Source organism: Rhinopithecus roxellana, chromosome 2, assembly GCF_007565055.1.
Source record: "Rhinopithecus roxellana isolate Shanxi Qingling chromosome 2, ASM756505v1, whole genome shotgun sequence".
NCBI lineage: Eukaryota > Metazoa > Chordata > Mammalia > Primates > Cercopithecidae > Rhinopithecus > Rhinopithecus roxellana.
Window position 1 is genome coordinate 35,289,567 of NC_044550.1, and position 21,556 is coordinate 35,311,122.

Here is a 21,556-nt window from a genome sequence, read left to right on the forward strand (position 1 = left end):
ATGAAAAATTCCAACTGTTCCTGAAGATCTGGAGCAATTTCAACTTTTATATGTTGTCAGTAGGAGTATAAAATGGTATGACCACTTTTGAAACCTATTTGGTTGTTTCTTATGAAATTGAACATATACCTACCACATGACCCAGTGGTTCCACTTATATTTAAGAAAAATGAAAGCAAATGTCCACAAAAAGGTTAGTACATGTTCACAGAAGTTTTATTTATAATAGCTGAAAGCTGGAAATAACACAAATACCCATCAACAGGTGAATGGATAAATACGTTTGGTATATCCATACAATGAAATATTTCTCAGCAATAAAGAACAAATGACCTACTGAAACAATCAAAAACATAGATGAATTTCAAAAACATTACTCTGAACAAAAGAAGCCAGACATAAAACATATGCATTACACTATATATGATCCATTTATATGAAATTATAGAGCAGGAAGAAGTACAGTAACAGGAAGAAAACCTATTGTTGCCTTAGGCTGAGGGCAAGAATCACTGCAAAGTACACAAGTGAACTTCTCGGGGTGAGGGAAATGTTCTGCATCTTGATTTCATGGTTCACATGGACATAAACTTTTGCCATACTCTGAACTACATAGTCAGTTCTACTATAAAACTTGCTTTTGAGAATGCAAATTTGTTACAACATGATAGGTAACAATTTTAACACAGCCTGAATTTTAATCTTGTTTATGTGTGATTTTGTCCACTAAAAACACTAGAAGAATGCAGAATATCGCCCTCACCTGAACCAAGCCATAAACATACCCTGCCATTCTTTGTCCTGCTGTTGTCATACATTATAATTCAAACTCTTATAAACCCCACCATACACTGTTAGTACATTTGCTCTTCAAAGGTTTGTTGTTGTTGTTGTTGTTGTTTGTTTGTTTTGTTTTTTTAGAAATGGTAAAAATGAGAAAAACACATTTTGTGTTTTCCCTCATATTACCATTTCTGGCACTCTTCATTCATGTGCATGGAAATGAGTTTGTACCTGGTGTCATTTTTGCCTTCTAGAGTAACTTTAACATTTCTTGTACTTCAGGTCTGCTTAACTTATAGTCCATGTTTTCTTTTGTTCAAAAGGCTTTATTTTGCTCTCATTTTTAAAGGAGATTTTCACTCAACAAAGAATCCTAAATTAACTTTTGTAAAAGCAAGTTAAAGTTTTCATCCTATTGCTTTCTTTAGACTTAGGCTTGCATTATTTCGAACACAAAGTTCTTGCATCATGGCTAGCATTATATCTAACACAAAATCAGTATTAATTCTTATCTTGGTAACCTTGTATTTAATGTTTTTTTTCTCTGGCTGCTTTTAAGAATTTCACTTTGTCACTGGTTCTCAATAATTCCAATATGATGTGCCTGAGAATGCATTTCCTTTCAGTTATTCTGCTTGGGGTCTGTTGAGTTTCTTTGATTTAGGAATCAGTTTTCACCTTATTTGGAAAATGTAAGTCATTATTCCTTCAAATACATATTCCAGCTCCTCTCTTCTGATCTTTTCAGGACTCCAGTTACACATATGTTGGATCACTTGGAATGTTCCTCAGGTTACTGAGGATCTGTTCTTCTTCTTCTTATTTTCTTTCTGTAACTCAGTTTGGATAGTTTCTATTACAATATCTTCAAGTTTGCTGTTCTTTTCATTTGCCATACCTAATCAGCTGATAATTTTATCAGGTGAATTTTCACGCAGATATGACATCTTTCAGCTCTAGAAGTTTCCTTGTTTGTTTTTAATACCATCGATTTCTGTCCTCAGTATGCTCAAGTTTTCCTTTAAATATTTGGACACATTTATAATTGTTCTGATGCATCTATTTCATTCATCTCTGTAATTTGACTCACTTTCTGCTGATGGATTTTCTTACTTGCATTTTCCTGCTTCTTCACATGTCTTACTTGTATTGGATACCATACACTATAAATACTATGTTCTTAAGATTTTTGAATTTTGTTTTCTTCACTTAGATAGGTGAATTTGGCTAGCAGGTAAGTTTTTTGCCAATCATCTTGATCCTTTTGGGGTTGTTTTTGACCTTTGTTAGTAGTATTCTATGGAGTTTTACTCTACAACTTGTTAAGCTTATTTTAAGGCACAACCCTGGGGTACATACTGAATTCCCAGGATTTTCAGTGAGGTCCTGTGACTCTGGTGATTGAAACTCAAATGTCTCTCAGCTACATTTAAGCTGTAGGAATTGTTCAATTTACCGTCCTCCAGTAATTGCCATTTGTCTGGCCTTGTGGCATTTCACAGTATGTATGTGCACCTTAGTATACAGCAAAAGACTCAATGAAACCCCTGTGCAGATTCCTAGAGCTTCTCTGAATGGCTCCTACAACCCTGGAGCTGTGCCCCACAAACTGAAGCTGCTACAGCTTTCCCCAAGTCTGCTCTCAGTCTCTTCCATAAAGAGACTGCCATGCTTTCCTTGGTTTCTGATTCCTATGTTGTTCTGGAAAGGGACTCCAGGCAGAATACTAGGGCTTTCGTGAAACTCACCTCATTTGTTTCTATTCATTGAGACTGCACTACTGCACTGCATGTTTTCCAATATCAGAAAATAGTTGTTTCACATATATTGTCCAGTTTTCTGCTTGTTCACAGGTAAAGGACAAGTGTGGTATAAGTTACTCCATTACAGACAGAAGTAGAAGCCAGAATATTTTTTAAAATCTAATTTGAGCTTATTATGTGTTGGGCTCTTATAATTGCCATAGTATTTATGATACTACATTCATTTAATTAATATAAAGCTATTTCATTTACATTACCTGATTTAGTCCTTCAAACACAGTGAGCCAAAGGTGACCTTTCTTATGATCATTTTATAGTCAAAAAGATTGAGGTTCACAGAGGCAAGTGAATGCTCAAGTGAGACTCACAGAGGCAAGTGAATGCCTTACACACCTTGTAAGGCTTGGAGTTAGGAGTATGACATTCAGCATAAACTACTAATGCTAAAGCTTGTCTCCTGGCTTCCTTTTCCTTAGATCTCTGGTTTCATCCACTACTGCCAAACTCTTATCTATCCATCCTTCCTTCCTTTCTGTTTCTCCTTCAGGTTTTAATTATCTTTTGCCTTAGATTTTAATCATCACCTTTGCTGTCTTAGCATGGCCAAACATTTTTAAAGAAGTAACTCATTCTTTAATTTTATTCTTTGAAAACCCCTATCTTTAATTCACTGCCATATTTTTTAATTTGAATGTCAAGCAACATACTATTATCAATCTATATCATACCATAACCAATACATTCCAGAACCTTGTAGACCTCTAAAGCTACACACTCTCCAACCAGCCCCTACATTGTCAGGATTCATGCTTTTTTTTTTTTTGGAAACACAGTCTCACCCTGTCGCCCAGGCTGGAGTGTAACGGCATGATCTTGGCTCACTGCAACCTCTACCTTCCGTGTTCAAATAATTCTCCTGCCTCAGCCTCCAGAGTAGCTGGGATTACAGGTGCCTGCCACCATGCCCAATTATTTTTTGTATTTTTAGTAAAGATGGGGTTTCACCATGTTGGCCAGGCTGGTCTCGAACTCCTGACCTCAAGTGATCCACTTGCCTTGGCCTCCCAAAGTGCTGGGATTACAGGTGTGAGCCACTGCACCTGGCCTGGTTATGCTTAATCCATTTGTATCATCTTTCCTCCTCTGTCACCCACTTCCCCTAAATTACTTTGACCTATGAAGCTACAGCAATCTTCTCAGAATTTTCCCCAGTCCAAATGAAAATTAAAGATTAAAAAATTAAAATATAAAGGAAGAGGAAAATTTTAAAACTAAACAGAATTAAACTTAAACTAAAAGTAAACCAGCTCCTCAGTTAGTATGACAACATAATAGATTTAAATTATAGCTTTCTTTTTTTTTTTTCTTTTTTCTTTTTTTTTTTTTTTTTGAGACGGAGTCTAGCTCTGTCGCCCAGGCTGGAGTGCAGTGGCGCGATCTCGGCTCACTGCAAGCTCCGCCTCCCGGGTTTACGCCATTCTCCTGCCTCAGCCTCCCGAGTAGCTGGGACTACAGGCGCCGGCCATCTCGCCCGGCTAGTTTTTTGTATTTTTTAGTAGAGACGGGGTTTCACCGTGTAGACCAGGATGGTCTCGATCTCCTGACCTCGTGATCCACCCGTCTCGGCCTCCCAAAGTGCTGGGATTACAGGCTTGAGCCACCGCTCCCGGCCTTTTTTTTTTTTTTGAGATGGAGTTTTACTCTTGTTGCCCAGGCTGGAGTAAAATGGTGTGATCTCGGCTCACTGCAACGTCTGCCTCCCAGGTTCAAGCAATTCTGCCTCCGCCTCCCAAGTAGCTGTGATTACAGGCATGCGCCATCGTGCCTGGCTAATTTTGTATTTTTAGTAGAGATGGGGTTTCTCCATGTTGATCAGGCTGGTCTTGAGCTCCCAACCTCAGGTGATCCGCCCGCCTTGGCCTCCCAAATTTCAATCAGTCTCATACAGGGACAACCAACAATAACTTGGGAAGATTGTAAGATTCAGCAAATTACCTTGTACCTTAAGGTACAGGAGGCAAAAGTGTTTGAATCTTCCATGACACTTCTAACCAACAGTGTGATTGCGTGGAGCACTATACTGAGGAAAAAACAACCCTGAGACCTCATAGAAATCAGTGGGAAAGGCTTCTGTGATTCACATCGTCTGTCATGTGCCTGATGGGAGATGGGGAATGGCAAGAATCTGTGCCATAAATTTGTAGACTCTATTCTAGCTAAGAGCAGTAATATTTAAATTGCATAATGTGTCAGAAATAACATATTAAAACCTTATAGACTGGACTTTACCAAATACTGGGATTTAAATATAAAGAGGAGGTAGGGTAAAAATCAGCTGGGTATCCTAATCAACCTGACAGGATTCTTCATTACATTGGATAATCCAAACGGAATTAATCCCTCCCCGGGGAAGACAGTAACTTGTTGGGAGTCAGAAAGTAACAGATTTCTTCCATCTCTAAGTCTTTTTATTTTTAAGAAGTTATTTTATGAATCTCATAAAACTCTAGATCACCATATTACAACTTTAATCAATGTAGAGTGATATTCTAACTTCTGTCTCCTCCTCTCACAGGATTTTAAAATTCCTCGAAAATTACTGGACAATGTCACATTTAGCAAAATGATTAAAGTGAAAAAAATAATGAACCAAGTATTGGCAAGAATATGGAGCAGCTGAAAATCTTCCACACTTTTGGCAATGTATATTGGTACAACTACTTAGGAAAAGTGTTGAGCATTGTAATGGAGCATGTTACCATCCCGCAAGTTCATGCTTAGGTATATATACAACAGGAATGTTTATGTATATATCTTGTGTACTTCTTTTGGTGAATATATATATATATTTGCCAAACTATATATATACTCATCTTCCTCATGTATATATGTTCATCTTATTTATATATATGTTCATCCCCTTGTGTATATATATGCTCACCAAAAGTGAACAAGATATAAATATGTGTGCATAAACTTGATGCAAAAGTAATTGCTGTTTTTAGTGGCAAAAACAGCAATTACTTTTGCACCAACCTCATACATACATATATGTGTATATATAAGAATTTCTGTTGTATACATACCTATGAATACATTTTTTTTTTCACCAAAAGAAGTGGACAAGAATGTTAATAAGTAGGGTCATTGTAATAGCCCTAAAACTTCACCGGAAGAAATGTACAAAAATGTTCATATCAATATTATTTGTGATACCCCAAACTGTAAAAATCCACATGTCCATCAACAGTAGAATGGATATTTGTGATACATTTAAGCAATGGAATATTATACAACAATGAAAATGAACAAACTACAAATACACACTGGATGAATGTCATAAATATAATGTTGAGTGAATGAACCCAGACCTTCCCCAAAATCACATATGATAATTATTCAATTTGAGGTAATTTTCAAAACCAGGCAAAACAAATATATGGCCATGGAAGTCATAATAGTGATTACCTTGAGTGAGAGTGGTTTCTAAGTGGTTTCTAGGGTGCTGAAATTATCCTCTTTCTTGATCTGTGTGCTAGGTACACGTTTATTTTGGGAAAATTCATCAAGCTCTACCCCTATACTGTACCAAGCAAGGTTAGTTCCCACTGAAATTACCACCAGAACAGGGCTATCTAAAGATACATTTAGTAGTGTGTTAACTGTACAAAAAAAGACACTGTACAGTTTAAAAACAAATCTTACACAAACTTACATTTCAATTTTTTTCTTTAAAAGGAGTGAATCGTGTACAGGGAGGTTAAATGCTTTACAGACAAGAAAAAAAAAAAAAAACCTGTGCTAACATTAACTTATTCATCATCATCTCCTTCATCATCTTCTTGTCCTCCTCTTTCTTCTTTTTCTTGTTTTTTTCAGCCTTGACAGCTCCCTTTTTGCTGCATCTGGCTTTCCTTTAGTTCAGTATGCAGCAGTATCCTTTTCACATTTTTCCTTGAACTTTGCAGCATTCTTTTTATAGGGCTGCTAGTCATCTTCAGCAGTGCCATTCCACATCTCTCCCAGCATCTTTGCAACATCACCAATGTTTAGGCCAGGATGTTCTTCTTTGATTTTTGGGTGATACTCAGAACAGAATAAGAAAAGGGCTGAAGAAGTCCTCTTGGGTGTATTGGGATCCTTGAACTTCTTTTTTGTCTCCCCTTTAGGAGAGATGTATAAGTTTTCATTTCTCTTTCATAATGGGCTTTACCCACCTTTGTCATGTCTTCCAATTTTCCTTTTGCTTTAGCAGAAGTAGTCTTTCACCTCTCTGAGCACTTCTCAGAAAACTCTGAGGAGCTGACTGAGGCATCTGGGTGCTCCTTGTGCTCCTCCTGACAAGTTGGCACAAAGAACACATATGATGACATTTTGCCTCTTGGCTTCTTAGGATCTACTTTGCCCATGTTAGTTATCTTTCTTCAACAAGGCACAGAGTTGCCCAGTGCCCATATGGCTCTCACTTGCCCCAGCACCCTCTCTGTGGAGCTCAGTGTACTGCAACCAATTGAATATTTTTACCATAGAAATCTGTTCATGTGTAATTATATATGTGTTTCTATTTATATTTAATAAAATGAAATTGCCCTCTCTCCCCTCTAAAAAACCAATTAGTAATTTTCTTGCATTCAAAGAATATTTGCTATGTATGTAAAAACACTTTCAGGGTAATGAAGTTAGTATTTTGAATTCAATACAATGTAGTTATTGATTTCATAGAACTGTAGGAGTAGACATTTAATAAAAATTCAAGTAATTAATGGGTCTTAAAAGAGTTTTGGTGCCTCCTCCTATCACTACTACTAATTCCTCCTAAATACTCATCAAAAGTAGTGACCTAGTATAGTGGCATCTGTTTATTTTGCCTGCCCAGCACCCAGTAGCCCATTTTTTTGGTAAAGTCACTTCAATATTTCTTTGGGGAATTTCTTCTACCCTACCACATGCACTTTGGTGAGATTATCAATTCTGCCTTCTTCTGACCAAGAAGTGGGCATGTAAACTAAACTAGGCCAAGCAGATTCTCTCCCCTTAGAATTTAAATCTTGAGTGACACACGGTCAGAAAACAGAACTAATTCACCTTGACAGTAGCTCTCTGAGGAGGCTGTTCATTGGTTTCTGTGACATAGATCTCTTACGCTGCCCTGCTGCTTCGTATCCTTTCCAAGTGCCAGTTGCGTGGCTTTTCCTTTGATTCTGTGACCCACTCTATATCCTTAAAATACATGACTTTCATTAAGTCGGTCAATTTCTGTTGACTGTAGTTGACGAACACTGATACAGCTGGATATAAATATATTCACTACTATTATGCAAGAGAGTCCATGCATTTAAGTTTTGCCTTACTTTTTGCCAGAACTTGCTTCTTTATAAAGTCTATGTTAGTCCTGCCTAGCTCTACTTCCGAAGCTTCATTGTATACATATACTCTATCCTTTAAATGGCACATGTTTGAAAACTACTATCATTTTTCCCCATATGCCTTTTCATCAAAATAACTCATTTTCTCAATTAAAACATATATGACTACTACACATCCACTAAAATAGCTAAAAGAACAGACAGTTCCAAGTGTCGACAAGGATATGGAGAATCTGGAACACTCATGCTTTGCTGGAGGGAATATAAATGACATAGCCGCTTTGGAAAATAGTTTGGCAGTTTATATCATTTACAAACTTACTTAATATTTTTAATGGGTTTTAAAAATAAATGTAAATACCTATTGTAATGTCATCTTAGGAAACAATTTCATGAAATCATGGTCTTTATGTTAGTTATCTTATCCTACAATGCATTAAATATACACTTAATTATTAATTTAAAATGTGATTTACTTATAAGCTAAATTAATTCCTTGTACCATGAGTGGTACAACTCCTCAAAGTTTTCTGAATACAGGTATTGATTGCCCTTTGGGAAACACCAGGTTGTTGTCTTTAACTTAAAATTTTGAATAAAATAATTTTCATTAAAGCAATAATCAACTTTAGAAGCAGTATTATAAAGTTTTATAGGCCAAGCCATCAGAGACATGCAAATCAAAACCACAATGAGATACCATCTCACACCAGTTAGAATGGTGATCATTAAAAAGTCAGAAACAACAGGTGCTGGAGAGGATATGGAGAAATAGGAACACTTTTACACTGTTGGTGGGACTGTAAACTACTTCAACTGTTGTGGAAGACAGTGTGATGATTCCTCAAGGATCTATAACTAGAAATACCATTTGACCCAGTGATCCCATTACTGGGTATATACACAAAGGATTATAAATCATGCTGCTATAAAGACACATGCACACATATGTTCGTATGTTTAGTGTGGCACTATTCACAATGGCAAAGACTTGGAACCAACCCAAATGTCCATCAATGATAGACTGGGTTAAGAAAATGCGGCACATATACACTATGGAATACTATGCAGCCATAAAAAGGATGAGTTCATGTCCTTTGCAGGGACCTGGATGAAGCTGGAAACCATCATTCTGAGCAAACTATCACAAGGACAGAAAACCAAACACCACATGTTCTCACTCATAGGTGGAAATTGAACAATGAGAACACTTGGACACAGGATGGGCAACATCACACACCGGGGCCTGTCGTAGGGTCGGGGGAGGGGGGAGGGATAGCATTAGGAGATATACCTAATGTAAATGACGAGTTAATCGGTGCAGCACACCAACATGGCACATGTATACATATGTAACAAATCTGCATGTTGTGCACATGTACCCTAAAACTTAAAGTATAATAACAAAATAAAAAAGTTTTACAGGCCAAGTACAGTGTCTCACATCTGCAATCCCAGTACTTTGGGAGGCCAAGGCAGGAGGATTGCCTGAAGCCAGGAATTTTAGACCAGCCTGGACAACATAGCGAGACCCTACCTCTACCCAAAAAAAAAAATTTAATTGGCCAATCATGGTGGCATGCTCCTGTAGTCCCAGCTACTCAGGAGGCTGAGGTGGAATGATTGCTAGAGCCCAGGAGTTCGAGGCTGCAGTGAACTGTGATCATACTACCACATTCCAGCCTAGGCAACAGAGTAAAACCCTATCCCTAAAAAAAAAAAAAAAAAAAAAAAAAAAAAAAGATTTAGATAGCACATAATGAGATATAGAAAGTGTTAGGACTTTTATTCATTTAGCAAATACTTTGAATTTTTTTTGGGGGGGGGGGGGTTGGCTTTTTATCAATGGAAAGTGACTGAAGAGTCAGAGATGTGGAAAACCTCCAGAGCCAGGATGTCTCCCTTCTACTCTATGTCCAACATAAGCATGCAATTTCAGGGAAGAGGGAGACCTCCACACAGGAAAGAGAAAAAAGAAATATAACAAAATGTTAAGTGGTTGTTTTAGGAATTATGGGTCATTGAGTTCTTTCTTTAAATTCTTAATTATGTTCATTTCTCTACTTGCCAAAATTTAATATGCTTCCATTTTTTTAGATAAAAACCATACAGTAAAACTTTGTTCTTTTAGATACCTTGGATAAAAAGACATACATATATACCTTCTGTTGTTGATAAGAATAAATTTCTAATTGTATATTTTTATTCAAAAATAAAAATTCAACCAAGCACCAGAATGTGTGCCTGTAATTCCAGCACTTTGGGAGGTTGATGTGGGCAGTTTGCTTGAGCCTAGGAATTCGAGACCAGCGTAGGCAACATAGTGAGACCCCATCTGTACAAAAAATAAAACAGTTGGCCAGGCATGGTGAGAACCATGGCATGTACCTGTGGTCCCAGCTACTCAGAAGGCTGAGGTGAGAGGACCACTTGAGCCCAGGAGGCCAAGGCTGCAGGGAGCTGTGATTGCACCACTGCACTCCAGCCTGGGTGACAGGGAGACCTTGTCTCAAAAAAAAAAAAAAAAAAAAAAAATTTAATTGAAGATATCAATTTTTTATTTTAAAAATATTCATATTCACATACAACCTTTTGTGGCTAATTATGCTGCCACCTACTTCCAGTTCTCAAAGCACTAGTAGTAGGTGTTTGGTTCATTATTATGTGAAAAATATAATCCAAACAAAACAAACAAACAAAAACTAATGGTACTCAATTGCTAGAGTAAAACACAAAAACAATGGGTTCTGAAATAATGCGCCTAAAATCTGGTAATTATAGCTTGACAATTTTTAAAGCTCTATAGGCTCAGTGATGTGATATGTGGGATTTGCTCGTAAGTGCTGTAGAAGGGATGATGACAAGCTGGGGGCTGGGAAGATGGAAGGGACAGGTAAAATGGGAACAATAGCAGAATATTGATCATTGCTGATGCTGGGTGGGGGTATTCATTATTGTATTTTCTTCATATTTGAAAAATTCTATAATAAAAGTTTAAAAAATAATTTTTACAAACCTCTAAATATGCATGATCACAGAAACCTAAAGCAACCTCTGTTATATTCCCAAAATAGAATAAAATAAACAAACAAAAAACTTACTCAGAAATAAAGCTCCAGGTGGCCTATAAAGTGTTTTGTGCTTTCTATTTGTATAGGCAAGTAAGAAAACAATTATTGACCAGTAAGTACACAACTATTTTCAAGTTGTATGAAAGGCTATTATCGCCACCTGCTGGACACTGTTATTGACTACTTGCTGTAAAAAATTAACAAGATTTTTTTAAAACCAACAATCATTATTTAATAGGTCCCCCCACCCCATCTTAAGCATCTAGTTAACGAACAGTATAAATAAAACCATCAACTTTATATCTTTATTTGTTTTTATATTAGTAATGCTAATTAATGTTACATTACATCATTTCTTAGTGTGAAATGCCTGCTGCTAAAAAGGTATATATCATAAAATTTTGGTTTGCAAGTACGTTCATGATCATCCTATGATGTTCTTGTTTTACAGAAGATCACAGAACTTGAGTTGTTTGCCCATAGGGTAAGAACCCAGAATTTAAATTGTTTACACATAGGGATAGTCCAGAAAGTTATAAACTAGTCCTGGCTCTTAAGTTCAGTGCATTATCTTTTTAAAATATTGACTTATATTGCAAATTTTATATCTTCGATAACTTGGCTAATTGCACACACCAGTGATTCTCCACTTTGGTGCATCAGAATGACTTGTGAAATTTTTAAAATAAAGCTGGCACCAAAGCCAGAGATTTTTACATCCAGCCAGGGTTAAAAGAACTATTAATAGATACCAGTGGTTCTCAAAGTGTGGTCTCTAGACAAGCATCATCATCATCATCATCATCACCATCACCTGGTTAGAAATGCAAATGTTCAAGGTCCATCCCAGAGTACTGGGTGGGGGGGCTGTAATTTGTGTTTTGCAAGCCTTCAAGTGATTTGGATACAAGCTAAAGTTTGAGAATCACTATTATTTACAACAAAACCAGTAAATTCCTACTCTTTTACATAAAAGAATTAATTTAGCTGTAGTAGAGCCCTCTGGCTGTGCGTGTCTGAGGATCAGCTGCTGGGGGCTGGACAGTTTGCTGAGCCCCTTATTATCCCCTGGTGCCTGGTGCTGAGACTCACACAGCGGTCACATCCAGCTACCTGCGTCCCCCAAGGTGCCTCTGTTCATCAGGAATAGAGCCAATAACAGCAGGTTCAAAGATCTATGGCATGAATTTGGTCATTATGATCCTATAGTTGATGTGTATGTTCCACTTGATTTCTACACTCACTGTCCAAGAGGAGTTGCTTGTGTTCAACTGGAGGATGTTTGTGATGCTGAAGATGCTTTACCTAATTTGGACAGAAAGTGGATTTGTGGATGTCAAATGGAAATAGTTTGCACAGGGGGATTGGAAGACCCCAAATCAGATGAAAGCAAAGGAAGGTAGGAGTGTGTACAGTTCTTCATGCTATGATTCTAGAAGCCAACGTTATGAAAGAAGATCAAGAAGTTGAACTTTTGTTTACATCTATAGAAGATCTAATAGTCCTAGAAAGGGTGGATGGACTGGAAGACCACGGTGTAGCAGAAGCCATTCCAACAATGACAGAGTTCAACACCAAAATCGCTGTTTTTCAAGATCTAAATCCAATTCAAGATCAAGGTCCAAGTCCCAGCCCAAGAAAGAAATGAAGGCTAAATCATGTTCTAGGCCTGCATTGCATGTCAAAATTAGAGGCACCTCTAAAAGAGATTCCAAAACACATTACAAGTCTTACTCAAGACATAAAAACGAATCAAGGAAAAAAGAACCGCATTGCTCCAAATCCCAGTCAAGGTCACAGTCTAGGTCTAGGTCAAAATCTAGATCAAGATCTTGGATTAGTCCTAAATCCAGTGGCCGCTGATAGTATAAACTATGATCATTTTTAGGCACATATCATTCATTTGTTCATAGATTGGTTGACTTAAATTATCAGGAATACAATGTTGCAATGATGTTTAACAAACACTTGCTAGTTTTCCCTGTACCAGGCAATGGTTATATTAAAATGACATGCTGTTGAGAAGCCACTCTTAAGAGTCCAGTTTGTTTAATGATATGGGCAGCTACCAATTTGTTGTGTCTCTGTATATTTTTGTAAAGATTCTCATTTTTATGCTTGAAGTATTTGGTGAAAGATGTTGGTTGACCATAATTTGCAACATTCTTACTAAAAATAAACTTTCGTATTCATATTTCATAGAACTGTTAACTTAGAAAGAAGATAGAATGTTACAAAAGTGAAGTTGTAGCCACAGTACAACACTGATTGCTCAGACACATTTAGGTTCAGAGTGGACCTTTCTGTCTTATCAAGATGTCTAGGCTCTTGATAATAGTTTATGATACAATGTGGATTAGTTCTTTTGTTAACTGCACCGTCTTGGGGAATAATGCCAACTGAGTCATGTAGTATTTTCAGGGAGATTTAAGTTTTTGACTGAAACATGGAGCCTTTACTTTTTTTCTGGTTGCTATAGATTTGGAACAAGAAAACATCAGAAAAACTCACCTTAAAATTTGTGGAGGTCAATAATGGTAGAAACAATTTTAAGGGGAAAAGAATGTTCTTACGTAGTTTTTCTAAAATTTAAGGAGTACTGTTGACCATAATATTGCTTAGTTTTCTTACTGCCCTTAGAAGCAAGTGAATTGTTTCAAAGTAGGCTGTGTGTGTGTGTGTGTGTGTGTGCGCGTGTGTGTGTGGTGTATAGTGTAAAAGAACTGAAATGTTGATGCTTACAGCATTTGGCCTATACATTTGCATCAAAATTTGCCTGTTTCTTTATGTAGGAGGCTTGCATTTCACACCTCAGTTTATTTAACGTGAGGCAAGTTCAAAAACAGCACGCTCATTCTAGGCGATTCTGTGGTGCCATGAAATTTAAAATGATTTTGGAAAAAAAGATTAGTAAGTTTTAAGAAAGAGTCACATCTTTTGAATTTTTGACTACCAGTGTAGTACTTGACTAAAAATAAAGAAATAATACCCTTTACCATTTATAATTTCTAGTATTTCTCTGAAAGATTGTTTTGGGGACAAAAGCGACTTGACATATCCAATCTCATTTTGGACAAAAAGCTAGTATCTTTTAAAATCTCAGATTGCTTGCTTACAGATATAAGTAAGAATTATGTAGAAGCAATTCCTTTAAGAGGATTACTTATTTAAATTGTTTTTAGTAACCTAGGCTTTGTCCGTAGAGAACAAAACAATGGCAGTAAGCTGAGATAGCTCTGTTGGGAGAGCATTAGACTGAGAACAAAACGATGGTTTTTAAATACTATTTGTGGGAAGTGCTTAAGGGGTTGATTGTAGGACCTTTGTATATCTGATACTATTTCTTTCATTTCTTTAGTGTTTGCAGTTCATGTTCTGTTCTGCTATGCAATCATTTATATGCATGTTTCTTTACTTTTTAAAGACTTTCCTGGATATATAAACAACAAAAAGTGTATTTAAAACTGTAGCAGTAGTTTGCAGTTCTAGCGGAGAGGAAAGTTGTAGGGCTAAACTTTTCTACTTTTCTTACAGAAGCTTCTAAAAAGGCATTTTATAGTTCTCTTTAACAAATATTGTGTACCGCTTTTAAAACATCAATATTTGGATCAAATCAAGACCCAGCTTATTTTCTGCTTGTTGTAAATTAAGCATACAGAAATAAACTTTATTTTATGAAGGAAAATTTTTCCCTTCATTTTGCTATAATAAAAACAAAATGAAGAAAAAAAGATTTTTTTTTTTTTTTTTTTTTTTGAGACGGAGTCTCGCTTTGTCGCCCAAACTGGAGTGCAGTGGCCGGATCGCAGCTCACTGCAAGCTCCGCCTCCCGGGTTTACGCCATTCTCCTGCCTCAGCCTCCGGAGTAGCTGGGACTACAGGCGCCCGCCACCTCGCCCAGCTAATTTTTTTTTTTTTTTGTATTTTTAGTAGAGACGGGGTTTCACCGTGTTAGCCAGGATGGTCTGTATCTCCTGACCTCGTGATCCGCCCGTCTCGGCCTCCCAAAGTGCTGGGATTACAGGCTTGAGCCACCGCGCCCGGCCGAAAAAAAGATTTGATTTACTGTTCTCTAAGAAAAAAAAATAAAGATTTAAATTGAGTAATATAGTGTAATTTTACTCTTTTTCCAGAAGCATACATTCAACAAAGCTCTAGTTAGCCAATAGGAAAAACACTCTAATGGAAGAGTGGAGAGTAATTTATTCATAGGCCAGTTAATAAGACCCTGGAATGTTCCTGCCTAGAGCAAATTTTCGAATCACATTTCCTTATTCTGGTTTGTTGTGCTCAATAAGTTACCTTTCTAAGACATAATAAGGCCTTTTAGTCACATCAGACCTTTTGACCCAGGAATGCCACTTCTAAAACTTAGAAAATAAATTACACTCCAATGATTTCTCCAAAGCACTGTAAATAATGGGGGGAAGGGGATCCTGGAGTTAGTTAAATGTACAACAATTGAGGAATGATTCCATAAAATAAAACATCAACAGGATGGAATACTGTTCAACCATTAAAATGATGCTTTTCATATGGCTTTTTTGTTTGTTTGTTGGTCTGAGACGGAGTCTCGCTGTGGCCCAAACTGGAGTGCAGTGGCACGATCTCGACTCACCGCAAGCTCTGCCTCCCGGGTTCACACCAACCCCATTCTCCTGCCTCAGCCTCCCAAGTAGCTGGGACTACAGGCACCCACCACCACGTCCGGCTAATTTTTTGTATTTTTAGTAGAGATGGGGTTTCACCATGTTAGCCAGGATGGTCTCAATCTCCTGACCTCGTGATCCGCCCGCCTCGGCCTCCCAAAGTGCTGGGATTACAGGCGTGAGCCACCACGCCCAGCCTCATATGGCATTTTAAATATAGGAAATGCTTACTTTATAACATGTGCACACACAGATACATACACACTCACAACTGAAGACAACAAAGTACTAAAATATTAATGCTGGTATCCTTCAGTAGATTATGAATTTCAAAATATCTAATCAGTATTTTTAATTTTTTCAATAACGACTATGTTTATCCATTAATTAAAAGAAAATCTACAAATAGCAGAGCTTCTACTTTGTAAATTGAGATCTTCAAATAATGATTAGTCTGTAAGCTTTCAAAAGATAGTAACTGTGGAAAACAGGTAGGTATCTTTTCCTCTCCATCCTGTGTTATTCTTTCCTCATCCCACTCTAACTCTTCTACTTCTACTTTCTTCACATCAGCCCTGCCATAATTCATTAACTAGAAATACCAAGAAATCGAAGGCAATTGTTCAAATTATTTAAAATTATTTTAAAATTTTAAAGCTGCTGAATTAAATGGTTGATCTTAGAATATATATTTAAAAAGAGGTAAAATAGCCCAATGGCTAAAAGAGACTAAGGCCTTTAAAATTAAACAGATCTGGGTTTAAATCTTAAGTTTGCCACTTAGGAGACCTCACAGAAGTTTCATTTTCCTTACCTGTGAAATGGGAGTACCACTCTGCTTAGTGAATTGCTGTGAGTATGAAATGAGAGGATGCATCTAAAGCATAAGAAGGTAGTACGCATTTGTTAGTCTGTTTTGTGTTGTTATAGCAGAATACCTGAGAAGGTAATTTACAAAGCATAGAGATTAATTTCTTGCAGTCTGCAGGCTGGAAGACCATGATGAAGGGGCTTGCTTCTAGTGATAACCTTCTTGCTGTGGTCATACCATGGCAAAAGGCAGAAGGGCAAGAAAGGGCAAGAGGAAGCAAGCCGGGGAGGAAGAGAGAGCAAGCAAGCATGCAAGGTATGCCCAAGAGTTCCTTGCAGTCTGAAGCTGTTTTATTATTATTATTCTTTTTACAATTTGTATAAATTTAAGAGGTACAAGTATAGTTGTGTTACAGGATATATTGCTTAGTGGTGGCCTGGGCCTTTTAATGTAACCATCACCCAAATAGTGTACACTGTACTTATTCATTTCTCAACCCTCACCATCCTCCTCCCACCCTCCCTCTCTTCTGAATCTCCAATGACTATACTCAGCATTAATCCATTCATGAGGGCAGAGCTGTCACGACTTGTACCTCCCATGAGGCCTCATCTCCCAACACTGTTGCATTGGGGATTAAGTTTCCAACACATACTTTTTGAGGGACACATTCAAACCATAGCAGCACTCAATAAAAGGTAACTGCTATTATTGTTTTCTAGTAATGTTATTGCTGTTTTGGGTAAGCAAACTCTAAGTTTTAATTTTCCTGTGGGGAAAAAAAGGCTTAGTGGGGTACTGTGGCTATTCAGTCATTTGGAATTCTCAGATCACTAACATTTCAAAAGGAATTTGGGAGACCTATATGGAGCTGTCAAAATTTTCTTTACGAAGTAGATATTAATCAATTTTCCCTCAAATGTCTTGTATAGCTGATGTTTTCAAACTATGCTCTAATCACTAACCCACATTAATTGTTACGTCTGAATTCTCTTTAATGGTTTCTCCTTCTGCTTGTTTCTATGAGGCTGGGAGGGTTGAACTGCATCACATCCCACATTCCGAATTGGCCTACTTATTCCCACTTGAGGTCAGTTGATTTGTACCTCCATCTCTTGTATCTTCTGTAAACTGAGATGTAGGTCTATAAGCTTGATTAGATTTAAGCAGAACAGCCTTGGCAAGAATAAATACTTCATTGGTAGTGATGAATTTCATCTTGAAACATGTCTATTCCTTGGCCAAGTTGAGTGTGCTGATTCTGTGTGCTCTAGGCAGATTTATGGTTCCCAAGTAGATCAATGCAAAATGAATCAAAATAATTTGTGTTATTAGAAATCTAATTGTTTTAAAATAATACATTTTGTAATTGTGAGAACTGTGTTACCCAGATCTTCTTCAAAAAAGATTTTACCTTGAAAAGCTAGAGCTGGTGAGTCAACACCAAAACTAAAATAAAATGAGACTCATTAATGAGAAAAAAATAATAACAAAACAAAAACAAAGTAGGTATTTAAACCCCACCAACAAATTCACCATCACTATTATTTCATAAAAGAAAATTCATTCAAATAACCCTTAAAAAGGTGGAAGATACTTCAAGTAATCATTCCCATGAAAGGACAGCTAGCAATTGCATGCCAAAATTATCCTTATTTTTTTCATTTTGTCATATATCAGTAAGCACTTAAGGATTAATATCAGTCTGCAAACTGGTACCTGATGCAGGATGCTTTACTTCTTGGCCTGATTTTTAATCCATGAATGAAGTTGTTCTAGCTACTTCATGGGAATGTTCATTCGACAAACACTAACCAAACACTTGTTATACTATTAAGCAGAGAAATTCAGGAGCAAATGAGGTCATGTATATGAAAACACTGTACACAGTGTCTTGTAGATTGCAAAGCATCATAAAAATATGTGGTATTATTACAAATGTATATATTATCATATATAATTATATAATATATTACATATATTACATAATTACATAATATGTAACTATATATTACATATACATATTATATATACATATATAATTACAAACCAATTCCTAAAAAGAGATTACCCAATACACGTTTTAGTGACTTAGCAATTTTCTATATTCATGCTATCAAAAATAGTACTCAGAATTCTTTGGAATGCATATTTTCCTTTTTTTTTTTTTTTTAAAGAAAATAGTTATATTTGTGATGTACCTCATGATTCTGCCATTTTCTGCTTTATGAGAACTGAGGATGTTACCATACCCTCAGATGGTTATGACTCCCAAGGGAAAGTTATCAAGCTAGAAACTGCTGCTATAATTACCAGTATGTAGACTCTGGATTCTAAAAAAGAAAATGTCACAGCGTCTAAAAGGCAGGTTCAGACAAAGAGAAAATTTTATTTTCTTATTCTTGAAATGACTAAGATTTTTCAGTGTTAAAGTTCACTTTCAAGTATGATCAATAACAAGACATCAAATGTAAAAATTATGCAGTTTTATAATTTTCTCCATTGCTTCTTAAACCACTTAAAGTAATTTCACAATTCAACACATTTAGGTGTCTTTTTTACTTTCTTCATTTTTTACTTCTTTAGGCAACAATGGATCAATCTTCAGTAATAAACCTTCACTTGTTGAACTACGAAGGAAAGCACGTATCACAAAGGGACCTGGAAACAAAAACGAGAATCGACTTTGATTTTATATCACAATGCCACCTCATGAGCAAACACAGTAAACCCTCACTAAATATTGTCACTCGGTTCTTGGAAACTGCAACTTTAAGCAAAACAACTTATAGAGAAATCAATTGTACCACAGGCTAATTAATAAGAGTTAAGTTTCAAAGACAAATTTCTAGTCACAAAAATATCATCAAGCTTCTAAATAAAGAGCTCAAGCACTTCTAATATTAACCACTGAAATAAATTTGAATTATAAATACAGTTAAGATTAATAAAAGCAATAATTATTTACCCAACTGTTGGTAAATCAGAGTGACAAGAGTCATAGTGGTGGTGACTTAAATCAAAGACTAAGTGTTTGCAAAATGAAAACCGTAAGAAGCGCCTTCTGCCACCATGCAGTTCAAAAACAAACTAACAAATATGATTGGCTCCCTGAGTGCTTTCATACCACATCATTTATTGTCCTGCATTTGTATGATTATCATATACTTTGCACATTTTTATTTTACAATAGTTTGCATTCATTCATTCATCTTCCAACTCCCTTATTCCAGTCCAGGGTTGCGGGAGGCCAAAGCCTATCCCGGCAGGTCAGAGCATAGGTGGGAATGATCTCCAGATAAGCAGCATCTCATTGCAGGGCACATGTACACACCCCCCACACTCATTCACACCAGGACCACGTAGACATACCAATTAACCTAACATGCCCATCTTTGGGATGTGGGAGAAAACCGAAGTACCCAGAGAACCCATGCAGACATGAGGAGAACATGCGAACTCCACACAGACAGTGGCTCTGGCCAGGAATCTATTTTTTTCTTATGAATGTTATAATGAAATAACATTGGACAAAAGGATATTATTCAAGGACCTGCTGTACAAATATGCAACAGGAAAACTTATAGAACTCATGTCGTATTTTCACATAAAAAGTACTGTATTACTAAACTTTTTGTATTACTGTATAATATTTTGAATTATAAGAAGAGGAAGATAGTTTCATTTCTAGAATAGAAGACAAACTAGTTGTACTCTAGAATATTAGAGATTCATCCTTGAAACTACATATACTCACTAATAACTCATTTCTCTCTTCCAGAAGATGATCACCTACAATTTATTGTATTGTAAAGTCAACAGTAAAGGGAACAGGTGGTGATATTTACATTTGATGGAAATACTATAAATATTTATTTAAAACAATCAGCACAGATGCTACCTTTGTGTTACCACACAATTAGTAAAGTTCCCTAAAAACTAAAATGCTTTTCATAAGAACAATGTTAAGGGGCTTCATTTAAAATAGCAAAAAGACAGCCAGCCACCATGGCTCACACCTGAAATCCTAGCACTTTGGGAGGCCAAGGTGGGTGGATCACCTGAGGTCAGGAGTTTGAGACCAGCCTGGCCAACATGATGAAACCCTATCTCTACTAAAAATACAAAAATTAGCTGACATGGTGGTGGGCGCCTATAATCCCAGCTACTTGGCAGGCTAAGGCAGGAGAATTGCTTGAACCTGGGAGGCGGAGGTTGCAGTGAGCTGACATCAAACCACTGTACTCCAGCATGGGCGACAAAGTGAGACCCTGTCTCAAAAAATAAAATAAAGTTGCAAAATGAGAATCACAACATTTAAACATGCTAAGGGGCTTCATATGAAATAGCAAAAAGAGAATAACAACATTTTGAGGATTTGCTATCCATCATCTACTCCTACTATGGTCTCAGAGGATCCTGTACTGAAATCAAAGTTCTCTGTGGACTCTAAGAATCCATACACATCCAATTACTTAGTAGTATGGCCATATTTAGGACAAGAGAATTAACAAGGGTGGTATTTATTCACTAGTATCGTTAACTCCCAAAAAAGGTGAAAAATAGCTTAAGATTGTGTGTTTTAATTATAAACTCAGTTATAAAAGTAAACCTGACAAATTCTTATCATGGTAAGCCTACAAATGAATAATCAATTGAGTATAATGGACCCTTGCTTGGCTTCAACCATCCACAAGTGAAATTTGTCTGAGGAAGGAATTTGAACAGCACACAACACAATGATAAAGAAACTGGACACCTGTGTTCTAGCTTACTACACAGCTTCCGCATCTTAACTGAGTTGAGTGATTCTCTATGAATCACCTCATTTATAAATGACTCTCATGACACAATAAAATGATCTTCTTTCTTTCCTGTAATAAATAAATAAGATTAAGAAAACCAACTGCTAGTGCCAATGACAAAGTTAATGATCTGGCTTCAAAATGTCATTTTAGAAATAATTTTAGTCCCTAACATCACTGTAAGTTTAAAGCAATCAGTTACAGTTTTCTTTCAAACTTTGCTACATTTATTAGTAGTAATAATGTGGGAATCTACAAAGGTTTCAGGATGCATTCCTCATTACTGCTAGAGAAATCCTTTGGAGAAT

General features: G+C 36.6%; 1 protein-coding gene and 1 pseudogene across 1 annotated transcript in view; one reads left to right on the forward strand and one right to left on the reverse strand.

The window, feature by feature from the left end:
• Positions 1-11,349: 11,349 nt before the first annotated feature.
• Positions 11,350-12,846, forward strand: LOC104679099 (annotated as a pseudogene).
• Positions 12,847-18,807: 5,961 nt separating this feature from the next.
• Positions 18,808-21,556, reverse strand: part of MRPL1 (mitochondrial ribosomal protein L1) — a 92,276-nt gene continuing 89,527 nt past the window's right edge. Inside the window, exon 9 of the mRNA XM_010384576.2 lies at positions 18,808-19,104. Within this exon, the coding sequence (XP_010382878.1) occupies positions 18,989-19,104 (116 nt within the window). The 3' untranslated portion in view covers positions 18,808-18,988. The remainder of the gene's footprint in view (positions 19,105-21,556) is intronic.